This window comes from Otolemur garnettii, unplaced genomic scaffold (assembly GCF_000181295.1).
Source record: "Otolemur garnettii isolate 467f Iridium unplaced genomic scaffold, OtoGar3 scaffold00021, whole genome shotgun sequence".
NCBI classification, from domain to species: Eukaryota; Metazoa; Chordata; class Mammalia; order Primates; family Galagidae; genus Otolemur; species Otolemur garnettii.
The window spans coordinates 24,005,066-24,032,059 of record NW_003852416.1 but is presented as its reverse complement, the minus strand read 5'-3'; the positions used below and the strand labels follow the sequence as shown (position 1 = coordinate 24,032,059).

The window sequence follows — 26,994 nt, the reverse complement described above, 5'->3', positions numbered from 1 at the left end:
GAAGAAAGGCCCCAAGTTCTGAGACCACACTCGCCTGACTAGTGCCATGAAAGAGAAGCAGGGCTGCTGGACTCCCTCTACCACAGTATCCTCGGGCAGCCTTCCCAAAGGTGACTCTCCTGAAGCAGGGCACGTAGCTGGCATGGTGGCTGAGTACCATGAAGACTGTCTCTGGAGTCCTTCACTTACATTTGCCAACCCTGGGCCCCAAAGATAGCAGAAAGAGAGCTGATTGTACACCTGTGGGATTCATGATAGTGGATGGGTATGAACTGACTACTGTTCAGGTGCAAAGGACAGAAGTAGGACCCACACTGTGAGACTAGGACCCCAAAGGCCTTAGTGGATCCTGCATGGACATCACTCCTACTTTCTAAATGGATCTGTAGCCACCCAGAGTGTAAACTGATGCAGTCACTTTGGAAAACTCTTTGAAAGCATCTCCTAAGGCTGAATGTACACCCTATGACCCAGAAACTCCATTCCTGGAGTTCTGGTGGAAATGAATGTGGGTGTTTATCAAAAGATATGTGCAAGAATGTCACTAGCAGTTTTCCTTACTGTAACCCTGAACCACAAACTACCCAAAGGTCTGCCAACTAAAGAATGAATAAACCAAGGTACCCTCATACAATACAGGGTATCCCAAAGGTCAGCTCTAAAGTTACGATACATAGGGAAAATGGGAAATTGTAACTAAATATACTTTTATGCACAAAATATTCATTAGAAAATTTTACAAAATATTCTGTACATGTTGGCCACATATTTGTAACATTTTACAAAACATGAAGTCTGATAATGAAGTTCGTGAACTTGCCACCATGTGATTATATTGGCAGTACTGTACAAACAACTCAGTAAGGTTTCATAACCTTGGAATATCAGTGTCTCAAAGTTGTGTTTCTGTAGATGTGTGGTCATGTCTTGCTGAATGGCGTTAATTATTGTGTGTTTTTATGTGCTGTCATGAGAATATCAGAACTTGAATTCAAACAACAAATAAACATTGGTAAATTCTTGTTAAACTTAACAAGAATGGAAGTGAAATCAAAGACATGTTAGTCTTAGTTTGTGGGGATAATGTCATGAAGGAAACGGCAGTGTACAAATGTTAGAGGGGAGATAAAGCATCACTGATGAAGAGAGGCCAAGGTGGCCAATAATGAGTAGAACTGATGGAAACATTGCAAAAATTTGTTAAATTATGTGTCAAAATCATTGACTATGAGAAGCACAGCAGACCACATAAACATCAAAAAAGAAACAGGAAAATTTTAACTGAAAATTTTGGTCAACAACTCCTGTCTCTTGCATCATGACAATGCACCCGCTCACACCGCACTATCTATGTGGAAGTTTTTAGCCAGTAAACAAATAACTACATTGGAACACCCTCCCTATTCACTTAATCACTGGTGCCCAGTGACTTTTTATCCAAAGATAAAGGAAATATTGAAAGGAAGACTTTTCTATGACATTCAGGACATCAGGGGTAATATGACAACAGCTTTCACGGCCATTTCAGAAAAAGAGTTCAAAAATTGCTATGAAGGGTAGACTAGGTGCTAGTGTAGGTGCATAGTTTCCTAAGGGGAGTACTGTAAAGATGATCACAGTGACATTCAGCAATGAAATATGTAGCACCCAGGATGAGTTTGCGAACTTAATTGTCAGATCTTGTATTTACAAAATATACTCTATGTGTTGGCCACTTCTTTGTAAAATTTTGTAATGAATATTTTGCAAACAAATGTACAGCTAGCTACAATTTCCCATCTTCCCTGTGTATGGTGACTTCAGGGGCAGTTTTTGGGATTCCCTGTAGAATACCACACAGCAACAAGAGTGTGAACACGGCTTCATTCAGCAATGCTGGTGAACTGCACAGTCATGAGCCAAATGAGAGAGTCAGAAACAGAGCCCGTGTGAGCCCATTCATAAGGGCGAGGGGAATCTGTAGTGCTACAGGCTGGGGGAGTAGCTACTTTGGGATGGCTATTGACTGGAGGGGGTATGAAAGGGGTCTCTAGGTCTGGAATGTTCCATATCTTGGCTTGAGTGGTGGTTTTATGGGCACGTATACAGGTAAAATTCCATCATATTGTATGTTTGAGATAAGTGGAGTTCATCATTTTTAAATAACGCCATATTAAAAAAAGAATTTAAAAAATCTTTTAAGCACACAAAGTTTACAGTTGATTCAATTTCTCTAGGCCTCCAGGTAAGAATTGAGGAGAAGCGTGTGATTAAATGGAGAAGTAGAATCATAAAGAGGTGCTTTTTCTGTTTGTTAGAGGTAGAAATATTGGTATGAATAATAATTTCAAGCTCCATTGAAAATTTGAATAGACTTTTCAAATCATACATAAAAGGTCTCAAAAATCCTGACAAATGATAGTCATAAAACCAGACTTCACAAAGATGTCCTAAAATGCCAAACTGTTTTTCTCTCCTCCCAGCCACTAGCAGTGGGGTCCCCTGACCTCCTAACAACCTCAGCCCCTCTTCCACCAACCCCATGGGTGCTTTGGAGCCCGGTTCTTATACCTGCTCCTATTCCTTGTGAGCTGTGGGAGTTCCCACCCATACCTCTCCAGGCTTCAGGGTACTCCTGGACACCCCCAGCTGCATCAACAGCCTGGGGAAAGGGGTGTCTGGTATGCCCCCCTTTCCCACCAGTTATTAGTGTGCTAAGGCTGTCTAAGCAACCCGCCAGGAGCCCACGCAGTATCTTGAGGGCAGCTGGAAGGCTACAGAGAGTGGAGAGAGAGGCCATCCCATCAAGGCACCCCAAGTCCAAGTTGAACAAGTCACATTCCCATCCAGAGACCTTGGACAGACCTCTGTGGCCCAATGGGTGAACTACTAGCTCTACAGGCAAACCCTTCACATCCACCCCTGCCAGCCTCTCCAGATTCATCTCCCACCACAGCCCAGCCCAAAGGCTACCCACCAGCCAAAGGCTACCCACAGCTTTCCTCTGCCCCCCAAATAAAGAGAGCCCCCTCATACTCCCTGCCTTTGCATAAGGCTCCTCCTCCACTAGAAATGTCCTGTCTCCCATCCAGCACTCCTCACCCTTCATGATCCCATGAAGCCAGGTGGCTTCTCTGCTCACTCTTCCCTCTCCCCAGGGCTCTTGGTTCTGTGCACACTTTATGAGGAGCTACAGTTCATCTGTTTATGTTTCACTAGACTGGGAGCAGCTTCTTAAGGCATGTCATTTCCTGACAGCATAGATGCCAGGCAGCAGGCTAGCCTGGTATGCTCGGAGTTAATCTCCTAAAACCCTGTGGAGTGACTATTAGTCTTAGCCCCACCTTATAGATAAAAAAACTGAACCATGGAAATGTTAGAGAGTTTGACAAAATCTAAACTCTGCACAACATGAAAAGTCTCTTAGTAGGCAGGGGTCACATCATATTTCTCCTTCTCTTGCCAGCACTGCACTTGTCCCATGACAGGTGCTCTCAGTGACAGAAAGGAAGGGAGGGTAGAAAGAAGGGAGTAGGCAGATGTGTGCCTCCATCACCAATAACAAGCTACCATCAGCCACAAGGAACATCAGCTCAGCTCCCCTAGGCTCCGTCAGGGGTGAGGAGAACTCTGGAGACCATTCCTATCACTTGCTATTTACCCCAAGGTTGGAGGCAAGGAGGGAGAGGGGAAAGGAAGTTATCCAAGTCTGCCTGGTTCCAGGGGGTCTTCACTTGGGTTGTCAACCAAACACATGTGTGATACTTCATGGGAAACCATCTCCCCCTGGGCTGGTCATTACCAGCACTATTATCAGCTGTGACCTAAACAAGCCCATTCGGGAATTCTCTCTAGTCTGGGAAGTGCTGCACTTCAAGGCTGTAGTTCTGAGAACAAACACCAAGCTTCAGCCTGAATCACCCCCCAACTCATAAGGAGATAAGTGGAGATTTTTTAAGAAGAATCAGCAAACTTGGAAGCTCCACTCCACTGGCCCCAGAGGAGGAAGGATGACCCTTCTGGTAGTCCACAGGCTGTCCACAGGTTCTGGACAGACAGGTCCAACACCCCTGACTTGTGGTCCATACCTCCCCCTGCTGGAGTCTTGTGTCCCTCCCACGGGGCAGGAGCAGGGGGCGCACAGTACTTACCTGTGCCATGTCCTGCTTCCTCCACTGACTGCTTGGTCCAATCTCTGTCTTTGTCAATGTTAAATAACTTCAAGTCATCTTCATCTAAGGCAATGTCTCCCCAAAAGACAGCTGGGAAGAAAAAACACAGGTGGGTCCATTTAAGCTGGAGATCAAGAATAATGGATTTGGGTTTGGCCCCTGTGGCACAGTGGTTACGGTGCTGGCCACGTACACCATGGTGGGTTAGAACCTGGCCTGGGCCAGCTAAATAATAATGACAACTACAACAAAAAATAATAGCTGTGCGTTGTGGCAGGTGCCGATAGTCCCGACTACTTGGGAAGGTGCCGACAGTCCCAACTACTTGGGCAGAGAATAGGTTGAGCCTAAGAGTTTGAGGTTGCTATGAGCTGTGATGCCATGGCACTCTACCAAGGCCAACATAGTGAGGCTCTGTCTCCAAAAAAAAAGAATAATGGACTTGCTAATGCCCTAGAGGGCACTGGGTATTGGATATTAAACTTTAGAAAAGATAGCCCACTCTATCAAATTTCTCCTTAAGAGATAGGGCTACTAGAGAAAGAGGGAAATCTCAGATAATAATTCTATTCATCAAAATCCTGGACTTGGAGTCCAACCACTGGGGAAGTCCAAATCCTAAATGTGTAAGGTATCTTGAAGGGTCACCCTGTCTTACCCTGTAAGCAGCTCTGGGCAAAACCTCCACAAAAAGACAGTTGTTTCTTTCTTCTTAAGGGATCCCAGGATATGAAAGAAAAAGCATAAGGTGAGAAATTATACTGTTCTTTGTTGCTGTCTTGCCCTCAGGGAAGATGACATTTCTCTGCCCCACTGATGTCTGGATGGGCCACATAACCAACCTGCTCTGACTAATTCAGAGAGCAAGTGCATGATTCAACACGTCCTCTTTGCCCTGTCCCAGAAGACAAGCAAGGTTCCAGAATGGGGTAACTACCACCCCAGGTTCTAGAGTAAAGATGATGAGGAGCACATTGTGGTATATCAGGATGGATACATCGCATGAATAAGGAAAAAAAAACCCTGTTTTCTACACCTCTGGGATTCATGGGCATTTGTTATCCTCACTAGTGCAGACATCGCTACCAGAAATGCATGCTGCTGTAACAGAAATCCATTGTCTTTGGGCCGGGTATCAAGGAAACTGCTACTGAAGGCTGGAAGAAGCTGATCTATGTTATGCGGTGCTGAAGTCTGTGGTGAAAGCGTCGCCTATGTAGACCTGGAGGCATGTGATGAACTGAATGAGCTATGGCTTCAAGGGAAGGAACTGGGAGTCAGAATGTTAATCACACATGTTGATGGCTACTAACCGTGTAACCAGTTTCTAAGAAAGAAATTGGGTCCAAAAAATGGACCATTTTAGTAGGAATGAAAAAGAATAAAGAGTCCAAAAAGTCAGGTTATTGGACAGTCGGAAGAGCCAACCTACGCTCATAACTAAACGATGAAAGAAAATAGAGAAGAACTTAGAGCCGTAAAGGCTGATTAAAACTTGGCTTTGTGGTGTGGAGAATGGGAAGCCTCCACCACTGCTGGTGGGAATGCAAAATGGCACAGCCTTGATGGAAAGCTGTCTGGAAGTTGCTTTAAAACGTTAAGCATAGACTTAGCACAAGACTCAACAATTCCACTCTCAGGATCTTCCCAAGAGAAATGAAAGCTCAAGTCCACACAAAGACATATGCTCAAAAGTTCATAGCAGCCTTATTCACAATGGCCCCAAACCTGAAACTATGAAAATGTCCATTAGTTGTTGAATGAATAAACAAAATGTTGCCTACCTAGACAATGGAACGGGATTTAGCAATTAAAAGGAACAAAGTATAGACACATACTACAGCATGTATGAATCTCAAAAACATCATGCTAAATGAAAGAGCTAGATGCTGAAGACTATATATTATAAGATTTAATTTATATGAAATGTCTAGAAAAGGCTAATGTAAGCTAGAAAACAGATTAGTAATTGCCTGGGGCTGTGGGCAGGAACAAGGATTGATTGGAAATGAGCATGTAGGAAGTTTTGGGGTGGTAAAAATGCTCTAAAATTGGATTGTCCGTGTTGGTTGCATACCTATAAATTTACTAAAATCACTTACAATGGGTGAATTACACAGTATGTTTAGTATACTCAAGATGTCTGTTAAAAAAAGAAATTCAAACTTGTAGCAAGGAACAATCAAGATAGTGCCCCATGAATCAAATAAATCCTTTCAGTTGGAAAAGAATGATTCAGGTTCAGGAAACTAAGAATATGTTTATCTCATAGAAACTTCATTAAGTGCAAAGTAGCAATAATTAAGTCAAGGGGGCAGGGAGAAAGAGAGAGATGTGTGTCTAAAAAATAACCTTGTGGCTATTGCACACCGAGCTAAACTAAAGACATAAGAAGATGACTGACATGGTAGAAAGTATAGTTCCAAAAGGGCCATTAACATGGTCTGTGGGAGGCTGCAACTGTCTGAGACTTAAAATGACCCAAAAGGATCCCTGGGCCCCCAAGGAAGGCATATTTTCTGACGCCCTCTTCAGATGTGGTCAATGAGAATAATGGAGGCTGGGTACGGTGGCTCACACCTATAATCCCAGCACTTCGGGAGGCCGAGGCAAGAGGATTGTTTGAGATCAGGAGTTGGAAACCAGCCTGGGCAAAAGGCGAGACCTGTCTCTACCAAAACAAAAGTCAATATCATTAATTTATCCTACTTTAGTTGTTCTGAATTCAAAATATTTCACCCTGCCCAAAGCATCCCTCTTAACAGAAATTCCTATAGATAGGAGAAGACAGGACAACTGCAGGTCTAAAATGTTTTGCCTCATCATCAGAGAAGGCTGCTCTGTAACCACCTGTTTCTCATTTCTCCTTTGCACTCAGGGATCTGTGCACAGTGGTCCAAAGGATGACAGGTGAGCCTCCCTTCTGTGAAGTGAGGGGAGGGCCACGTGCCCAGGGCACCCTCTGGCAGCATTAGTATGGGATCCCAGATGGCAGCTTTGGAACTTGGAAATTCACTTCTTTACACTCTCTGTATCTTCCCTGTGGGAAGTCTTCAGTGTTCCTGCACACCCTGGTTTGAAAAACAAAGTATGGCAGAGAGGCAAATGAGATCAAGCAAGTCAAGAGCAGCTGGGAAACTCCTCCCACAACATCCCCTGGGCCCGCTCAGCTGCCTTGGTCTCTCCCTACATTGGAGCTCTTCCAAGCCCAGCACTCAGGCATCCTCCTGACACTGAAGGGTGGGAGCTTCAGGCCCATGGCCTTGAAGGGAATTTTCCATGAATGCACTTCCTGCCTATAGACTTTGAATTACTTGCCTAGGGAGGCAGGTTCATTAAAAACCTGTACTTTCAAGCCAGAAAAGATCTGGATTCAAATCCCAGTGTTGCCATTTGAGAGCTGCATGACTTTGGACACATCGCTTGACCTCTCTGAGTCATAGCTTTCTCTTCTGGAAATAGAAGTACCTCCTACCTTGTAGTGTTGTGTGAGAATTAAACAGCATAAGGTGTGTTAAGCAGTTGGTGCAGAGCCTGGCCCTCAGCAAGCATTCAGAGGACAATGGTGCTACTCTAATTTGAATCTGTCTCTTCCCCTACACTACTCTGTCCTCATCCCAAAGACCCTGCCCCTGAAAGATTCAACTGGGCTTCCATCACCAACAGACTCCCTCCCACCCCTCACACATTCCTTCCTTTCTCTGTATTCCTCAGGATAAATGATCTCAACCAGACAACATTAACCAGACAGCAGGGGCTAAATTGTATTCGCTTAACATTTATGGGGCCAGCAAATGCCAGGTATTGACAGGGGTGCGGGTGGGTGGTTGGAAGAAGTGGAGATGGGGAATATGGAAGGCTACAGTACAAAAATGTTAATTTTATGCAAATTGATGTTTAATATACTTCAATCAAAATCCCAATAATTTTTAATACTGACAAAATGATATTAAAGTCCATCTGTACAGTCAAGGAAAAAGTACCAAAGGAGGACTGGCCTTATCAGACATCAAACCAGGTTATAAAGCTACAATGTGTCTGTGATGTAGAAAAGCCTGGAAGCAGTCCCAAAGGTTATACAAAAAAATTCACAAATTGGGAAAAGAAGGTCTCACGAATTGGGGGAAGGTAAGGGAGTCATAGATGAATTGAAACAAGTGGGTTAGCTTTCTGAAGAAAAATCAAATTGGCTTTGAACCTCATACTGTACGCCAAAATTAACTCTAAAAAGTAAAAAGTTAAATCAACAAGTTGGCTGAACATTACCTAGAAGCAAATGAATTAGGTCTGCATTCAACACACATGGCTATTGAAATGAATTCTTTTTTTTTTGTTGAGACAGAGTCTTAGTCTGTGTTGCCCTTAGTAGAGTGCCATGGCATCACAGCTCACAGCAACCTCAAACTCTTGGGCAATTCTCTTGCCTCAGCCTCCCAAGTAGCTGGGACTACAGGCACCCACCAGAACGCCCAGCTATTTTTTATTGCAGTTGTCATTGTTTAGCTGGCCCAGGACTGGGTTCGAACCTGCCACCTTTGGTGTATGTAGCTGGCACTGTAACCACTGTGCCACGGGTGCCCAGCCTGAAATAGATTCTTAATAAAAGGCAAAGCACGGTCCATGGTAGCCTTTTAAGAAAAGACTCACAAAGCATATCCATCACTTCCTCCACCACCAATCCCAGCTACTCAAAGCGTAATCCACAGATCAACAGCATCTCCATCATCTTGGAGCTTGCCAGAAATACAGACTGTCAGAGCCCACTCCAGACCTGCCGAATCCAAATCTGCCTCCTCATCAGCGGGAAGGGTGTGCACACTGAAGTTTGACCAGGGACTCTGTCTCCAACAACCATGACCCTGGGGTCACAGGTACCCCTCCATCGCTCTTAGGTTTGTCATGAAGCTATGACGAGGGCAGGTGGGATGATTCCTTACAAAGATGAAGAGCTCAAATGACCGGCCACAGGATGCTTCTGGGAAAACGCCCTCCACTCTGGTCTGGGCTGACCCCGCTGGAATTTCAACCTGGCTGTCACCAGATGTTAGTGTTTTGTTATGAAGCTCTGGCTAATAAGTATTCAGGAATACAGTATGAAATACAGAGGAAAAAATGCTTTTCAGAAAACAAACAGAAATTTCTAGAAAGTAGTCAACTATAATTTTAAAGCTGTTGTATAATAAATTTGAAAATGTAAAAGGAGATTAATTTTAAAGACAAACTTTCTAATGAATTCTACATGTATAATTGGCGGTGTGTTGACAGTTAACAATCGGTGGGGAGGAGAGCCTTGGTTTATAATGTTTGCCAATATCCCTGGTGTAAAGACCTCTACCATGGCGGAGTTCAGGTGACTGAATACAGAATTGGGAAGGAGTGTGCACTATAAGCCCACACAAGCAGGTAAGAGCCGGCTCCAGCACACCACAGTAACTAGGACAGTAAATATTGGTACAGTACTCCACAGTTTCTGAAGTTCTGTTATGTTACCTATGTAACATCATGCATGTACCTGACCACCATGGCTGCAGAAGATGATCCCGATGTGAGTCTCGCCAGCAAATGCCCACCCCTGCAGATGCTATCCAGGATTCTCACAGCACAGATCTTGCCACGTCTTTCCCCATCTACTGCAGGGGCACATGGCATTCACTCTGAACCCAGGACTGGGCTATGCGCTTTCCACATATGACTGCCCTCACCAGTTTTATGAAGGAGCCAAGCTTATCCCCACTTTATGGAAGAGCAAATGAAAACCACCAGGGGAGATAGGACTTGGCCAACGTCAGACAGGCAGGAGGAGGCTGCATGGGTGTTTTAAGTCAATGGAAGTCTCCCTGATTTCAAAATCAGAGCCCTTACCCACCAAGCCACTTCTTCCCAAAGTTCCACATTCTAAGAAGTTAGTAAGAAACTGTGTTAAACCATTTTCTTTACTATAGGACTTCTCAGAGCCTTTACAATCCTAACAAATATCATGACTTTCTAAGAAAAAGATAGGGAATACAGAATTTCCCAGCAGAATTGTTCCCGAAATCTCTTTTCACTGAGTCTATTACCCCAAGGAACAAATTTTGGAGACTACTGCCCTGCTCCGCAATCCTCCAGGAATTACAGACTTCTGGGACTGGAGAGGGCCCTACAGGTCATCAGGTCAACACTCCCTCTGATGCCTAAGTAGCCTCTTCTCACCTCAAGAGACAGGGAGCTCATGTGCTGGCGTCACATCCCCCTTGCTCTTTGAACAGCTCTCTCTGTTTCTTCCACAGCTGCTGTTGTCTATCTCCTCTCAGGACCACAGCACTGAAGACAAAGGGACTGATGGCTCTGAAGCACGGCCCCACACAGGCTCCTCCCACTCTTCCATCCCTCACAGCGCAAACCTACACAATGTGCATCATCACACCCAGTCATCAGGTGAGTGGAGAGGTTAGGCAGCTTGCTCCAGGCTCCCTTTCAATTCCAACTCTCAGCTGCCATGGGTCTTTGTCTCCCCTAGTAAGAACTGGAAGCATGGAGAGAAGTGATCAGTTCAGCCCTGGAGGGGATAGAATGAGGGAAAAGGCCTATAGAGGGGGTGACACTCAAGTGGGAAGATGACAAATGAACAGCAATTTGGCAGAAGGATAACAAGAGGAAAGAGCTTGCTGGCCAAAGGGACTGCATGTACAAAGGCCCTGGGGTGAGCAAGGCAGAAGGTAGCAGCAAAAGGGGCCTAGTGAGGGCAGGCCAGCTGGAGTGGGGAACCCAGCCATGTGGGCTGTCAGAGACAGCGAAAGCACACAGGACATGAAGCAGAGGGATCTGAGAGGCTGCCCAGGGGTAGAAAGAAAGGTTCAGGCTCAGGAATGAGATTCCAGGGCTGTCAGAGCACCATGGTTGGGTTTGTCACTAGGATACCCTCACTTGGATACAACACTTCACAGTTTGCCATCCCTTCCATGCACACATTCTCTCTCTCTCTCTGTCAACTCCTGACCCAGCACCTGGTACAGAGCTTGGCAGTGACCTTCAGAACATTTTCATAAATGAATAGGTAAAAGTATAAATGCTTCTTGCAGAAGTTCTAGAGCAGTGGTTCTCAACCTTCCTAATGCCGCAATGTACTTTCATTGTTACAAAGGGGTTGAGACCCTCAGGTTGAGAACCGCTGTTGAGGCATGATCTACACTGCGGAAGAGATAAGGTCTACACTTCCATGGTCTACACGGGAAGGTGTGTAGGACTTGGGGTAAGTAACTTTTCCCCTCAGTGGCATTTTTTTCACCTGTAGAATGAGATAGTTGAACCAGTCCAGTGTTTCTCAAAGCATGGCCTCCAGACCACTGGCATTAGAAGTGTCTAAGGGGAGTGCTGAGATGCAGATCCCCAGGCCCTAACTCAAGAGTTAAGCAATTAGAACCTCTGGGGACAGGGCCCAGGACTATGCATTTGAAATTCATGCCCCACATGGTGACTCTGACACACACTGGAGCTTGGGAACCCGAGTCAGTGGTCTCGAATCTAATGTTTGATTTCACTGCAGTTTCTTTTAGAGAAGCGTAGAGTGTCTGCCTGGGGCCTGCTGTGTGTCCACCCTAATATCAAGCTACTCGGCAAGCCAGGAAGAGCCTCACCACTGTTCGATAAGAGAGTCACCTAGAGATGCGCCTAGATGGTTGGAGGAACTTAAGCACTCAAACCATTGGAATTCCTCTCAGGAAACAGGCTGAGGTGGGGTGGAGGGGCCAGAAGCAAGGAAATCCTACCCAGAGATGCATTTAGTTCACTTTAAGTTTCCAGCGGAGGGATTTAACAGGTTTAAAGCAGTTTTCTGCGAATCTTTGTCAAGGGGGTGTATGTACAAACAAACAGGGAGGGTTTTTTTTAGTAAGAAGTTAATCGGCTTAAAGTGTGCAACTAAATAAGCAAAGCTTACATTAAAGTGACCCGCAGAAAAGGACCCCATGGGAAGAAAGTTCTAGGAAATACAATATGGCCTCTATGTTCTTTTGTAGTTCCATGCTATAAATATTCATGGGACGGTGTTAATGGGGTCCACAGCTCTATGCAACCACAATAGTTTTTTTGTTTATTCTCAGGACCATGAACTTTGAAACCATGACCCTAAATTTCAGGACTCTGCATTCAGGCGTGTTCGCAGAGCAGGCGGGAGAGGTCCAGGCTGGCTCTTGGAGGACAGAGGAGAGGAAACAAGCGAGATGTGAATCGTGCCTCCTGGTCGAGATTAAGGGGTAGGGTCTGTTTAGTATGGGAAGCCTCCTTCTTCAGGGTGCCCATCTGCTCTGGCTTGGGGAAAAGGCCTTCTATAGGGATTGACGGTTCAGTCGCTCAAGCATATGGCAGAGGGGAATGGGGAGCTGTAAATATTTTAATGGGATCAGATAGATTTGTTGCAAGTTGTACACTGGAGACTCGAAAAACTTTAAAAGGATTTCTAAGACGGGGAGAACTTAAAAGTCATCTGAGCAAGTCCATTGTTTTCCATATGAAGAATAGGAGGTCCACAAAGGTCAAATGACTTGCCCAAAATATCACACCCAGAAGCCACGTCTGCTGACTCTCATCCAGACTCTTTCTGTGCACATGATGTAATGCCAAGTATAGAAAGCTAATCAAACGACGTGGGTGGATGAGTGGGTGGTCAACAGTAAAGCAGTTATTCGAAGTAATTATATTAGTTCTTCCTGTATTTTCTTCTTTGTGTATTATAGAATCAATATAGTTGCAAATATTTCAGTAAATTGCTGCAAAAATTCACTCCAGGGACTTGGGCCCTAAACGTTTTCCTAACATTTCTATAGTCCACTTATCTATTCTTTATACTTCTGTGACTAGACTAAGTGACTGTATGTGGGTTTCTGCCCTGATTCTATTCAAATCATTTTGGTTTGAATGGTGAGGCCTGCATGTGCTCTGTTCTTACATGCTCTATATATTCAGGGGAGGAAAATATGAGACAAACATGTACCTCTCCTTACCGGCTTTTGCCCTGGAGAAATCTCCCAAATTGATCATCATGCTTCTGTCCCTGGAACCTGGACACAGCCTCTGAATCCATCTCAACATGGTGCTACAAAGGGCCAGCACCAAGGGGCAGGAATGGCGCATGAAATGGTACTTACTTGCCATCTACACCCTGCACCATGCTGGCAGTGTTCTGTTACCCATTTGTTCCAGCTAAAGGTTTTATTTTCTAACTCTCCACATGAAAGGTCAATCAGGACCTAGGAGAGCGCCCTACATAGATGGGTACTCCAGAACAGCTCTCAAAGCTGATTGCACCTCCAGAGAACACCCGCCCTGCCTTCTGCCTTGGCTGACATCACTCTACTTAAAAGAGGAGCCGAGAAGATCTGCCTGGGCTGGTGACCACCTCCCTCAAAGCAGATAAAGGCCTCCCGCCCCCCCCCCTTCATCTGTATCACAGTGTGGTTGTGCCAATGTATTTTAGAGCCATGCCACAGCTTGGCTCTCCAAGCAGGGCTGACTTTTTGCAACTGACACATGCCCAGCTAATTTCTAAAAAAGAAAAATTAGCCACCAGATTGGTATAGACAGGCAGGCCATATCTGCAAGGCTATTTAAATTTTATTTTAAGGGAGTGGGATGGAGAGTAGATTGTACGTGCCACAGATTTGCCATTCATAAATTATGTTGTAAAGATGCTAAAAGTATTTCAAGCCATTTAATGAACAGCTGTGCCAAGGTCCAGCTATGAATAACATTATTCTTTGTATAATTATTCTCCACCCTCTCTGCTCTGCTCTGTGCCCACAAAGCCAGTTCCTATGGCTTATCCTCCAGTTTCCTCTGCCCTCTCGGGCTTCTGATTATCTTCAACCAGGGGAGCACAGAAGATCTGAGGGGAGAGGAGAGGGAGCCCTGGGCATTTCTTCCCTGCTTTGGCCCTGCTGATCTGGTGATCGGCTCATCCCTCTCCAATGTCTCCAGCAACACTGCTCCCTCCCCTGTTGCCTCACCACAGAGATAGCGAGCTAGTCTGTGGGTGTCTCACCTCTCCTGTTTGTTCCCTTAACCCTGCATGTCTGATTAGTCTCTTCAGAAAATTGAGGGTAAATTCTGTTTCCTACTGAGACTCTGACATATACAGCAGTTCTAAGGAAATCCTTCCATATTCCCATAGCTAAATAGAAAGATGGGATTCTGAATGGTAATGGGGATGACTACTTTGGCCTAAAATGACACTTTTCACTGCTTAATTCTTGCAGAATATAACTTACAGTTACCTCATGCCTGCTGCGCTCCCACAGCGTGAGCACACCTGGGCTTGACTCGGTAATGGAGAAAAGGATACAGTTTAGGTCCTAAAAGCCAGAAGCTTCTTGGCCTCTAATTTTACACCTTCTACTCATAAGCTTAATATCCCCATTGTGGAATGATCTTTTGTAGTTATGAGTGCAATTATGCCTGACTCATTCTGAAGACAGAAGCCACTGGACACTCTAAGTAGTGCACAAAGTGGAAAGATACACCAGGGGAAGAGTGAAGGAGACCCAGTCTTTGGACAAGGTAGTGCCCCTCCCAAACCCTCAGGGTTCTCATGGGAAACATGAAAAACTCAGAAAGGTTCCTTCCAGTTCTAATGTTCTACAAGATTTGACTCAAAGGTCTTACTTTGTGTAGCTGATTAACTTCAGTAATGACAATGGACTCACGATCATTTTGACTACATTTTCTTCACAAAGGTACAGCAAGGATAGCTTATTGTGCCAGAGAAATGACTTCCCATCAATACTCTTCTCCCTTCTTCCATAATAATAAAACCTCTGAGGTTTTAGTCCCAGGCCCTCCAGAAAAAAACATCTTCTAGACTCCCATGCAGCTATCTGTGGCCATGTGGCTAAGTTCTGGCCAAGGTGATGAAGCAAAAGTGACAAATGGCAGCTCCTTCTCACACATTCTTTGTTCCCTTTTCTTTTCCATCCCTTCCATGTCCAAACCATTCTTGTGATGGTCTGAGCTCTAGATAGCATTTTGACCAAGAGGACAAGGGTCCCAAACTAAAGAGTGGCCTGGTAAAGGAGCTTGAATCTTGGAGGACATGCTGGAGTGAAACAGCCATACTGGCCCCAGGTTACAGACCTTCAGACTTTGATATGGGAAAGAAACAGGTGTCTAGTTGTCTAAGCCGATGTCCCAGATATCAGTATATTGCTTCTCAGTTCTAAATCGACCCTTCTCTGCCATACTTTGTGATACTGGAGCTGGATCCTGTAAACACAGCTTCTTTCCCGGCTGGCTTAGTGTTAGGCTTGGTCAGTAGAGGGCACTGGAGGGACACTACAAGAAGAAGACCTCTCTTCCTGGTTCCCATGGTCTCAACTTGCTCCTATGGGAACTGCTGCCAACAGTATTCAGGAGAACCTCTGGCACCAACCCATCAAAGTTTTGCCAATCCCCACCAGGCAACTCCCTGCTGGCCAGTATCTAGATGAACTTCTCCAACCTCAGCAGCCATAACCACATCCTCCCTTAAGTTAGAATTTCAGCCTGGAAGGGCTGGGGGTAAGGGTGGCCCTCTCCTTCCCAGCAGGTGCTACTCACATCTGCTATTCCTGCTTTCTTTGGAGTTCTATCTCCTTTAGGAGTCAATAATTATTTATATTAAATTTTACACTTATGTTTAAATTACTGGTGTGGTTTCACTTTCCTAACTGGAATCTGATGGACACAGCTGATTAACCTGGGTCTGTTACTAGCAGTTTCTTTAACCTAATCTGATCTGATTCAGTTATACAATCTTCTCCATCGAAAAAAGTCAATGTTATGATGTAGAAGAAGCTTTCTTCTTTTTAAACACCTTTTCTCCAAAAATCATTTGTGCCAACTGTGGCAGAGAAAAGGCTGAAATCCCTAATATTTAAAAGAGTTCCTTAATATTTACATGTAAAAAAAATAAACATCGAATTAGAAAAATGTAAATGAACAGAAGAAAAAGCCCATGAACAGGACATGAACAGAACAGAAGAAATACAAACAGTCAAAATCTATTTTTAATGGTTCAAAATTATTTGAAAAAGAAATATAAATTGGGGTGGCGCCCGTAGCTCAGTGGGTAGGGCACCTCTCACACACTGAGGGTGGTGGGTTCGAACCCAGCCCAGCCAGCTAAAACAACTGCAATAACAACAACAAATAGCTGGTCATTATATTGTGGTGGGTGCCTGTAGTCCCAGCTACTTGGGAGGCTGAGGCAAGAGAATCACTTAAGCCCAAGAGATGGAGGTTGCTGTGAGCTGTGATGCCACAGCACTCTACCCAGGGCAACAGCTTGAGACTCTGTCTCAAAAAAGAAAGAAAGAAACACAAATTGAAATTCAAGTGCCAGTTGAGGAAATAGCAAAATATTTTTCTCAAATCAGCAAAGATTTTTAAAAATTAGAATGCAAACTATAGATTCTAATAGGAGTGTAAAAGAACAGAAAATTGTGATGGGTAATTTGGAAAGAAGCAGAAGCCCTAAAAGCATCAATACTAAAGAAATAACCAGAGACGTGCATAAAAATCTAGCTACAAGGATGACTCCAGAGTCATTGTTTATAAAAGCAAAAGAAAAATACTGGGAAAAAAATCTGTATGCCCAACAATAATAAATTATAATGCATCTAGACAACGGTGTACAAGACAACTTAATTGATGTTGTATAAGAATGTTTATTACCTAGCATCTTTATTATCAGAAGGGGTGTATAGTACTAAGTAAAAGTGAAATAGAAGTGGGTTCAAAAGAGCATGTACAGCATTTTTAGAGGAAAATATTACAGACATGCATAGAAAATGTGTGTTTACAATATTTTGTAAAACATACAACAAAATGTTAACGAGTACCTCTAGGCAATGGGATTACTGGACACTTTTACTTCTGCTTGCTGTGTAAAAAGAACACATTGCTTCTAAATGTGTTCCAGTGGATGTGTGTTAGCTGCATATTAAGAAAAACACTTTATGTCAAAACATTATCTCCCTTTCTCACCCACCTCAAGGGCAACCCAGTGCTTATTGAACATGTCTGGATGAACTCATTCATGCTTTAACCATGACTTGAGGAACAGCTTAGCTCAGGATCTCTCCCACACACAGAGCCCCAATCTCCCCCTCTTCCCTCCCCTCTCATACCCAAGGATAGAGACCACATCCTCATGCTCCCAGGCCCAGAATTGGTGGCATTGTCTATCTTCATCAGTACAGCCCTCTGCTCGGAAACCATCAATAGCTCATTTTCTTAAGGATATGCTGTAGAACCTCCATAGTTGGCTACCTCCCTACATTGACCATTTCTTTAAGTTGACCTAATTTTCATAGACCAGACATGCACCACATGTCTAAGGTCCTTCTAAGGTCCTATGTTAACACTTCCATGTGCTGACAAGTTTGTTATAGTCCCTTGGGCGGTCAACTTAAGAGGTTGTAGTGCATTTTTCAAATGTCTCTTGTGGCTTTCATTGTCCCAAGCTGATTTCTGTCTTGTTGCTAATGTCATGCAGAGTAAACCAGAGTAGCCCCCCCAGCTCCAGACACCTCACAGCATTCTTGCTGCCTCACCTTCACTCACACTATATATTTTACCTGAAATGCCTTCCCCTGCACCCCAGCTTCTCCATATCCCACACATTTCTTCCAGGTCTTCTTTTTTACCAACTCCCTTCCCAGGAAGTCTTCCTTATGGTGATGGCTACATTTTCTGAATCCCCATGGTATCTATTTGCCCAGTTTTCCATTTGACAGATATCAGTTGAGCACCTACCATGGGCACACATATTGGTGACTGGAGAACCAAAGGAGGCTAGATTCAACCCAGTAGAGCTCATGTCCAAAGCAGAGACAGTCATTGAGCAAATAATCACACCAATAGTTACACCCCATTATAGATGGTGCAAGGGGCTATGCAGAAGAACAAAAGTGATAAGAAATTTGAGAGAAGGGACCTGACTGAGATCAAGAGCTGGGAAGGTGGCTCGGCGCCTATAGCTCAACCGGCTAAGGCGCCAGCCACGTACACCTAAGGTGGCGGGTTCGAATCCCCAGCCCGGACCCGCCAAACAACAATGACGGCTGCAACCAAAAAATAGCCAGGCATTGTGGCGGGCGCCTGTGGTCCCAGCTACTTGGGAGGCTGAGGCAGGAGACTCGCTTGAGCCCAGGAGTTGGAGGTTGCTGTGAGCTGTAATGCCACGGCACTCTACCCAGGGGGACAGCCTGAGGCTCTGTCTCAAAAAAAAAAAAAAAGAAAGAAAAGAGCTGGGAAGGCCTCACAGGGGAAATGACATGTAGGCTGAGTCCTAGAGGATGAGGCTGAGTCAGAGTTGATCAGGAGGAGAATTCAGAGACCTTTTCAGGCAGGAGGACAAACCAAGATGAGGCAAAGCCTGGCAGGTTAGGGGAGGCTGAGTTAGAAGTATAGGCAGTGACTAGCATACACAGGGCTTCCAACTACTCTCATCCCAAGTGCAGTGACAAGTCAATAAAAGGTTCTAAGCAGGTCTGATTTTGCACACATAATCAGATGTGAGTTTTAAGAAAGATCACTCTGCCTGCAGTGTGCAAGGTGGATGTGGGAAGGCCAGAGCGGCATCAGGAGACCAGTTCAGGCAGCCCATGTGGAAGCTGGTGGGGTGCCTAGAACAAATTGAGGCAGTGAGGATGGAGAGAAGTGGATGGGCTCAATTCTGGAACAGAATTGGCAACCTACTATCATACCACCTGAGAGAGGGGAGAGTCAGGTGTCCAGGTGGCAACCACATTTCTGGTGTAAGCACCTGGGTGGACTCTGGTAACTGAGTGATGCCTGCACCACGGGGCCCACCACTTAGTGAGCCAAGGAGGAAAGGACAGGAAACCAGTGCTGGCTCAGCAGGGAGGAAAACTGACCCAGGGACATGAGAGGGAGAAAAGAAGGGTAGCTCGGAGCTGTGTCTGTGGGAATCAGCTCACAGGACTCTCAACTCCTGGCCAGTAACCCAGGTGGGAGGAAGGGAAAGAGACTCAGGGTAAATTACAGGATGAGGCAGAAGATAAGTGGTCCAGCTGGCGGAGCAGGCAAAGGCTCAGGGCTAAGCATCACCACTCAAGTGCTCATGCAGGCGAGCTTGAGAATATTTATTGGTAATTGGCAGAAGTGGTTAGAGGTGGTGTGATCACAGATAGGTCTGTAACCAATCAGCAAGAAAGCTCTGTTCCTGTTGCTATGTTTGCATCCAGGCAGAACTGTATTATAAGCAGGCTAAGAGGATACCAAGAGAAACCTGCTTATATGCATTTAGTTTATCTGTCATCCTCTCCCTGTTTCATGGACGAGAGCAAGTGAGCTGTGGAGCAATAAATTACCACTGCCACAAGCTATGTATCCCAAGAGAACTCTCTGCAGCCCTGACAGGGAGAGATTAGAATTCTCAGACCACTGAGACTGTCACTTATGGGGAAATTCTTAAACGGAGAACAATAATGAGACTAATGATAATAGAAAGGAGAACAGCTAACAATGCTTGCTAAATGCTTATGTTGATGGACTCTTTTAACTCTCAAACAAACCCATATGGATGGGTTTTAATATCATTCTCATTTTCTAAATGAGGAATCCGAGGCTCAGGGAAGTTCAGAGACTTGGTCAAAACAGCACAGGGAGTAAAGGCAGAAGCGTGCTCCCAGCCATGGCTATGTGATGCCAAAGACAGTCCCTTCAACAGGATGTTTCACTGCTTCTGCTCTTGCTGGCCTAGCACCTCCTTGGGGAAGACTGGCCACCCAAGTCTTCTCACTGTCTTCACACCTATGCACCACTCCTGGGCCTTCTGGATGAGGGGCAGAGGAACACAGAGGATATATCAACACCTTGCATTTATTCATTTATTATTCCCTATGCTTTGGTACTCAGAGTACTTTGAAAGCCAGAATTCTCTTGTCCTTGTTGGATTCCTAGCCAATAATAAAGAAAAAGGTAGGGAAAGGTAGTGGCTCTGGTCTTTGAGAAGGAAATACACAAACATGGCCTTCAGATTGGGCAGCATGGAGATGCTTGTTCACTGAGGGTGAGGTAGCCAGGAAAAGCTGGAGGCTGTAGGGCTGGAGAGTCCACATGACCTAAGAGAACAAGGACTGAGCGGGGTCCTTGTTCCACTACATATAGGCTTCATGTCCTGTGCAGGTCCCAGCCCAGGCCCCCTCCTGTTGAGTGCCAGACCAGCTCCTGCAATGCCCAGGGGATCCTGTCAGCCCAGTCCCCATCCTGTGAGGTCCAGGCCAGCTCCTAGACTATTGGAAAAACCAGTAGAAGGAACAGAAGGTAAAGAGCTTTTTAAACCACCAGGTGTGACCTGAGTCTCTAAGGAAAAGCTGTAAGGTGAGGGTCACTATCACTGTTCTTCTTGCAAGCATGGTGAGGGTGGAGAAGGCAAAGGTTTGGGAACCAAGGAAGCTACACCCCCTAAGCAGATAGCCTGACTAGGTCCCCTTGGGGGAGGGATGCACACCACCATGGAATGAGGCGTGGGCCTAAATCCTGCTCATCCCTCAGCTCTTTGGACCTTGGAAGCCATAGGAACACTGTATTGGAAAGAAGAGGGCTAAAGCATCCAATGTACTCAATACTAATATGAAGCTGGTGGGTGGATAATACACGCCCACACAAGAGAAAAACTCAATTGAAGTTGGGGGAGAGGGGACAGGGAAAGAGGGTGGAACTGGGAGGGAAGGAGAAGAGGGGAGATTGGCTACCACCTAATGGGCACAATGTAAGGGTGCATGGCACACCTCCTGGGTAAGGGACACAACCATAACCTTACCTATCAAACACAAAGATTGTAACCTAATTGTTTATACCCTCATATTAATCTGAAATAAAAATAAAAAAGAAAGAGGAGAACTGGGAGGAGCGTCACCTGAATGGAGGTTTGGGCTCAACACCACTCATACATTTCCAAAGAGTCAAGGGCTGGTTCCTCAGATGGGGCCCAAGTAGCTGGCTGGCTTGCAGGGCATGAAACCCCTCAGCCTAAAACCATCTTCAGGGAAGCCAGTGAGATTCATGGCAGATTCAAGTTTTTAGGTCAAAATCTAAGGATATAGAGGAGCCATCAGCATATTATTGGAAAACATAGAACTCTTTTTTTTTTAAAACTCTTAAAACAACATTTGACTTTGGTTGTATACATACTTGGTTTCCTGCCACTTGGAAATCTTGTTGGATTTCTTTATTTCTTTAAGATGATACTAACAACTAAAATATTAGTATTTACTAAATGTTTGCCATGTTCCAGGTACTCTTCTAAGTGCTCTGCCTATATCAATTTATTTCATCCTCATGATAATCCTATTTGGTAGACATGAGTAATACAGTTGTTATTAATTTATTTTTTTGAGATATTCTCATTCTGTTGCCCCAGCTAGAGTGCAGTGGTGTGATCAAAGCTCAATGCAACCTCAAACTCCTGGGCTCAAGCAATCCTCCCACCTTGGCCTGCCAAAGTGCTAGAATTACAGGCATGAGCCATCATGCCCAGCCAGTAACCACGTTTTATAGATGAGGAAACTGAGTCCCATCAAGCATAAGCAGGTGTGCCCACAGCTATAGAGGATTTGAACCCAGGCAATCTGCCTGTGAGTCCACTTGCTTTGCTCCAGGGTGTCTCACAGGAATGGAAAGCTGTATGTATGATTCAAGCCAGTCCACACACTTTGGGGGGCATGATAGGTTCTTCATGGGTCACATAATTCTAGCAGTATCTCATATTTATTGAGCAATTCCATTGGCCAGACACAGTGTCAAGTGCCTTTCACATACAAGCTTGTTAATAAGAGTTTCTATTAACTGCATGATACAGACGAGGACGCTGGGGCTTTCAAGGCTGAGGGAGTTGTTCAAGGTCTCACAGCTAGTCAGTGACAAAGCCGAAAAAGAAAACCAAACTGTGGGCATAGAGCCACAATGCCACGGCAAGGTCCTTATTATCCACAGGCCGGGAGGAGCCAGGTGCTCAAACAATCACAGCCCAGCCGATGAAGGGCAGTGAGAGTGGCCAGAGAAACAGTGGAGATCTAGAACCAACCAGCAAGGTGCTGCTGGATGAGATGGGCTGATCACCTGTCTGCACTCAGCTCCCATCTGGGACCATTTTCCTAATGAGCAGTCTGTGTTCAGCTCTGGGTGGGAGGCTCCCCAAGGTCATGGCTCAGGTATAACAGCACTTAGATTCTTACCACCCAGCACCACCCAGGTGCCCTGCAGTCCTGGGACTGTGCGGACACCTCTGTGGCACCATGGTGGCCCCTGTTCCTCTCACCATAATGGACACCATCCCAGCACATGCACCACCCCAGGAAAGGGTGTGCAGTGCTGATCACTGCATTGCTGGGCAGGAGAATAAAGGAAAAATGGCTTCCATTGATATGAGACTTAGGGACCTACCTTTGATGATGTCATTGCAGCCTTTTCTGTCTGCTGAACACAGACAGAGTTGCACTCTGTGTTGTGATGGTGTTGAAAGTGAAGAAAAGACCACCAAAGCCAGGCAGAAAGTCTAAGCCCAAAGCTCAGTTTCCCCACACATAAAACAGCAGCCATCACAGATGCCTGTCTGCTCCTGGGACTGTTGAGGGTCAGTGAGGTAGTGACCTTGCCATCACCCAGCTCTCAGAGCAGTCCCATCCAAGAGGGAACCAATGTGTTTTCCTTCTTGGTCTCCCCTTTCCTAGATGCTGGCCACTCCAGTGTAAGTCTTGGCCACGTTAAGACCTCTGCTCTGTCTGGCATCTCATGGCCACACACTCCACACCTGCTTGGCTGAGCCAAATTCTCAATTCAGGCCTCTATACCACGCAGGAGCCAAAGCAATGAGCTTTCTCCCCCTTCTCTGCTTCCAGCCCTGCGCTCATCTGTATTTAGTTTTTTTAAGTAATTTTCATTGAAATATAACTCACATACCATAATATTCACTCTTCACTTACTTTTAAGGCCCTGATTAAGTACAATGATCAGGTCTGAAATTAAGAATCCCCAACTCTGGCTTGGCACCTGTGGCTCAAGCGGCTAAGGCACCAGCCACATACACCTGAGCTGGTGGGCTCAAATCTAGCCTGGGCCCGCCAAACAACAATGATGGCTGTAACCAAAAAATAGCCGGGCCTTGTGGCAGGCACCTGTAGTCCCAGCTATTTGGGAGGTAGAGGCAGGAGACTCGCTTGAGCCCAGGAGTTGGAGGTTCCTGTGAGCTGTGATGCCACAGCACTCTACCCAGGGCGATAGTTTGAGGCTCTGTCTCCAAAAAAAAACAACAAAAAAAACCCCTAACTCTAATTATACCATATGAAATCTATTATTCACCTATCATAAAGATTCAGATACTTCTGATGCATTTCAACAAAGGAGTTCAAGAAGTGCTGGTGAGCACTTTCTTTGTGCTCTAATAACATACACACCAGCCATCACACTTGCCTTGTGCCAGATACTGTGCCCAGCGCTAGACAAACATGGTGTCTTCTCATCATTGCAGCAAGCCTGAAAAGTGGATATGAGTAGTTCTTTTCAAGTAAGGAAATGAGGCTCAGGGAGGTTAAGTCACTTACTCAAGGTCACACAGCCTCACCTACCAGCAAGTTTTAAATCCAGACCTGGCATAGGTGCATAGGTGTCAGAGCCTATGCACTTAAGCAGCTCACACCCTGCCCACTGCATTGCAGAGTGTGAAATACTGGAAATAGAGGTGGACTAGAGGCTGCTCCTGCTTGGAGAATCAGGAAAGACAAACATTTAACTCCAATATGGCTCTGAAATATTTTAATTCCATCAATAGCACCTTCCCATCAGCAAGGACACTGTGACAAGAAGAATGAGAATAAAGATGTAAAAATGTCAGCTGCTCCTCCCTGGCTGTGGCCCATGGTATGGGAGTCAGACCAAGGACAGCCAGGGGACCAGGGGGAAGGCAGCTTCCATTCTGGGAATAAGCAGTGCCAGGGAGACAAGCTTCCAGAAGGCACCATGTTAAGAAATAGGATGCCTGCCCCGGCCATGAAGGGTGGAAACTCCAGAGAAGTACTGCCCAGTACTCTATGATCTCACCAGACCCACTCTGAGTGCTCTTGGGAAGTCTGCAGTGCACGGGGGCAAGGCTGCTTCAGTTTCCAGGCTGAGGATAACATGAGGGCTCCTAGCGAGAGCTGCCAGAGAGTGCTCTGGGCAACCTCCACGATAAAACCAGATTGGGAAGATGTCTCAGAGAGAAGGGCAAGGTGAAGTGCAGCACCACGTTCCAGGCAGAAGTAAGTTCTCGAAGTGTGCGGACTAGCCTCTCTACTGCCTCTGAGCCCTCAGGGACCACCAGCTATATTTATTCTATCTTTTTTTTTTTTTTTTGAAACAGAGCCTCAAGCTGTCACCCTGGGTAGAGTGCCGTGGCATTACAGCTCACAGCAACCTCCAACTCCTGGGCTCAAGCGAGTCTCCTGCCTCCGCCTCCCAAGTAGCTTGGACCACAGGCGCCCGCCACAACGCCCGGCTATTTTTTGGTTGCAGCTGTCATTGTTGTTTGGCGGGTCCAGGCTGGGGATTCGAACCCGCCACCTTAGGTGTACGTGGCTGGCGCCTTAGCCAGTTGAGCTATAGGCGCTGAGCCTATTTATTCTATCTTAATAGGAGAACCACAGCCGTGAAGAAGGCCCTAGCATTTACCAAGCCATCAGCTGAAAAGTAAAGCTGGCTTGCAGCTGATTTAATAAACCCCAAAAGCCATGTAGCACTTTCACATCATTTGAACCTCATGTGGACCTGAGTCACATACCATTATCTCAACTCTGGGAAGGTCCCTGACTTTGCTGCATGTCACCCCACTTTTCTACTTGAGAATTTTTCTAAATCTGTAGAGCTCATTATACCTGCATGTTCAAGGAAGCTAAAGGGTTGGAGAGCATCCTATTACGAAAGAGTCTCTCCCAGTCCATGTGCCTTTCAACAATATGTCTTTGCCATCCATTCATTGGCAAGGTGTATCTAAGTTTCCTCCCCTTGAATCTGGGAAGGCTTGTGACCATGGTGTAAATTAACTCTGAGGCAAGGCCATTAAAGGCAATACAGCTTCCATCTGGTTCTCTTGAGCTGCCTTACACTTAGATCCCAGCTGCCATGCTGTGAGGAAGCCTAACTAGCCCACCCAGAGAGACCACATGGAGAGACCCACTTGTAGGCATTCTGGCCAATAGTCCAACTTATGTCCCAGGCAACAGCCTGCCTCAACTTCCAGACACATGGGTGAACAAGCCCCTAGATGGTTTCAGTCCCCAGGCATTGTCACCCCAACCTACAAGGTGTTCTTCACTGAAGCTCAGACAACACAGAACAGACAAGCCATCCCTGCTGTGTCCTTTCCAAATTCCTCGTTGACAGAATCATGAAAATAACAAAATAGAGGTTGTTCTACCTCACTGAGTTTGGGGTGGTTTCTTACCTAGGAATAGAAACTGGAAACCACAGTGGATGGCAGTCTGTGGGTAAATGCTGCAGGCAGCCTCCTGTTCTGCAGGCAGACACTTCTGGGAGTCATTCTGTAAGCTCCTCAGAGGCTCCAGTGGGGTCAGGAGCCTGTTGCCTTAACCAGCGACTTTGATCCCACTCCCTTCATTCGTTTTTCTCCTTCCCTGTCTCACTCTTCTTGCTTCTAGCACCTTTCAAACAATTGACACACAAGCCTCCTTGTCTGAGGCTCTTCATTTGGAGGACTCCAAATAAAACTGGCCTCTTGTCCATCCCCCAAGTCAAGCATTTTTGCTCCTACTCCCATTTTGCAGATGAGGAGAGTGAGGTGAGGAAATTTAAAATGACTTGCTTGAGTCTGCATGGAGTAAGAGGAAGGGCCAGGATAAGGATTCAGGCCTCCTGGCTTGGATCCCACTAAAGAATTGAGGATGAGGGCTGGTGGTCAGGCAGGACCATCCTCCCCAGCCTGTCTCTCAGAAACACTGTGGTTGGGAGGATGCCCTGCGATTAATTGCCATTGAACCTGCGGCAGCACTGACAGTAACAGAAGAAAAACAAAATGGTAGTGCTCTGGTTGACCAGACAGAAAACACACCCCAGGAGCCTGACACCCCTCACCAGCTCCAGGCCAGAAGGGCTTCACAGACTCATTCCCAAACCATAATCATCTGATTTAAAAATCATCCCTTTTCATAGAATCAAATAGTTTGTCTATTAGCAAATTTAAAATTTACAGTTTAAAACCTGCTTCAATGATCAGTATAAAGATGTTCTTTTAGGCTTGGTGCCCGTAGCACAGTGTTATAGCACAGGCCACATACACTGAGGCTGGCGGTTTCAAACCTGGCCTGGGCCTGGCATTGTTTACAACAACGATGACTGCAACAACAACAACAACAACAACAAAAAATAGCCAGGCATTGGGGTGGGTACCTATAGTCCCAGCTACTTGGGTCGCTGAGGCAAGAGAATTGCTTAAATCCAAGAGTTGGAGGTTGCTGTGAGCTATGATGCCACGGCACTCTACTGAGGGCAACATGGTAAAATTCTGTCTCAAAGAAAAAAAAAAAGATGTTCTTTCAATAAATTTCTAGAAAATGTGTTTATAAAGTACCTAACTATATGTCAGGCCTGCTAAGTAATTTATCAAGAATCATCTCCATTTACAAATGAGGAAATTAAGACCCGGAGAAATCGACTTGCCCAAGGTCACATAGCTTATAATTGGCAGAGTAAATGGTAAAACAGTAAAAATGTCATTTAAAAATGCAAAAGAGGCTCAGCACCTATAGCTCAACCGGCTAAGGCGCCAGCCACGTACACCTAAGGTTGCGGGTTCGAATCCCCAGCCCGGACC

General features: G+C 45.6%; 1 protein-coding gene across 1 annotated transcript in view; it reads right to left on the bottom strand.

Moving 5' to 3' along the window:
• The window catches only part of TLL2 (tolloid like 2), a 134,407-nt gene that overhangs the window by 104,047 nt on the left and 3,366 nt on the right, over positions 1 to 26,994 (bottom strand). Inside the window, exon 2 of the mRNA XM_003787305.2 lies at positions 4,131 to 4,241. Within this exon, the coding sequence (XP_003787353.1) occupies positions 4,131 to 4,241 (111 nt within the window). The remainder of the gene's footprint in view (positions 1 to 4,130; positions 4,242 to 26,994) is intronic.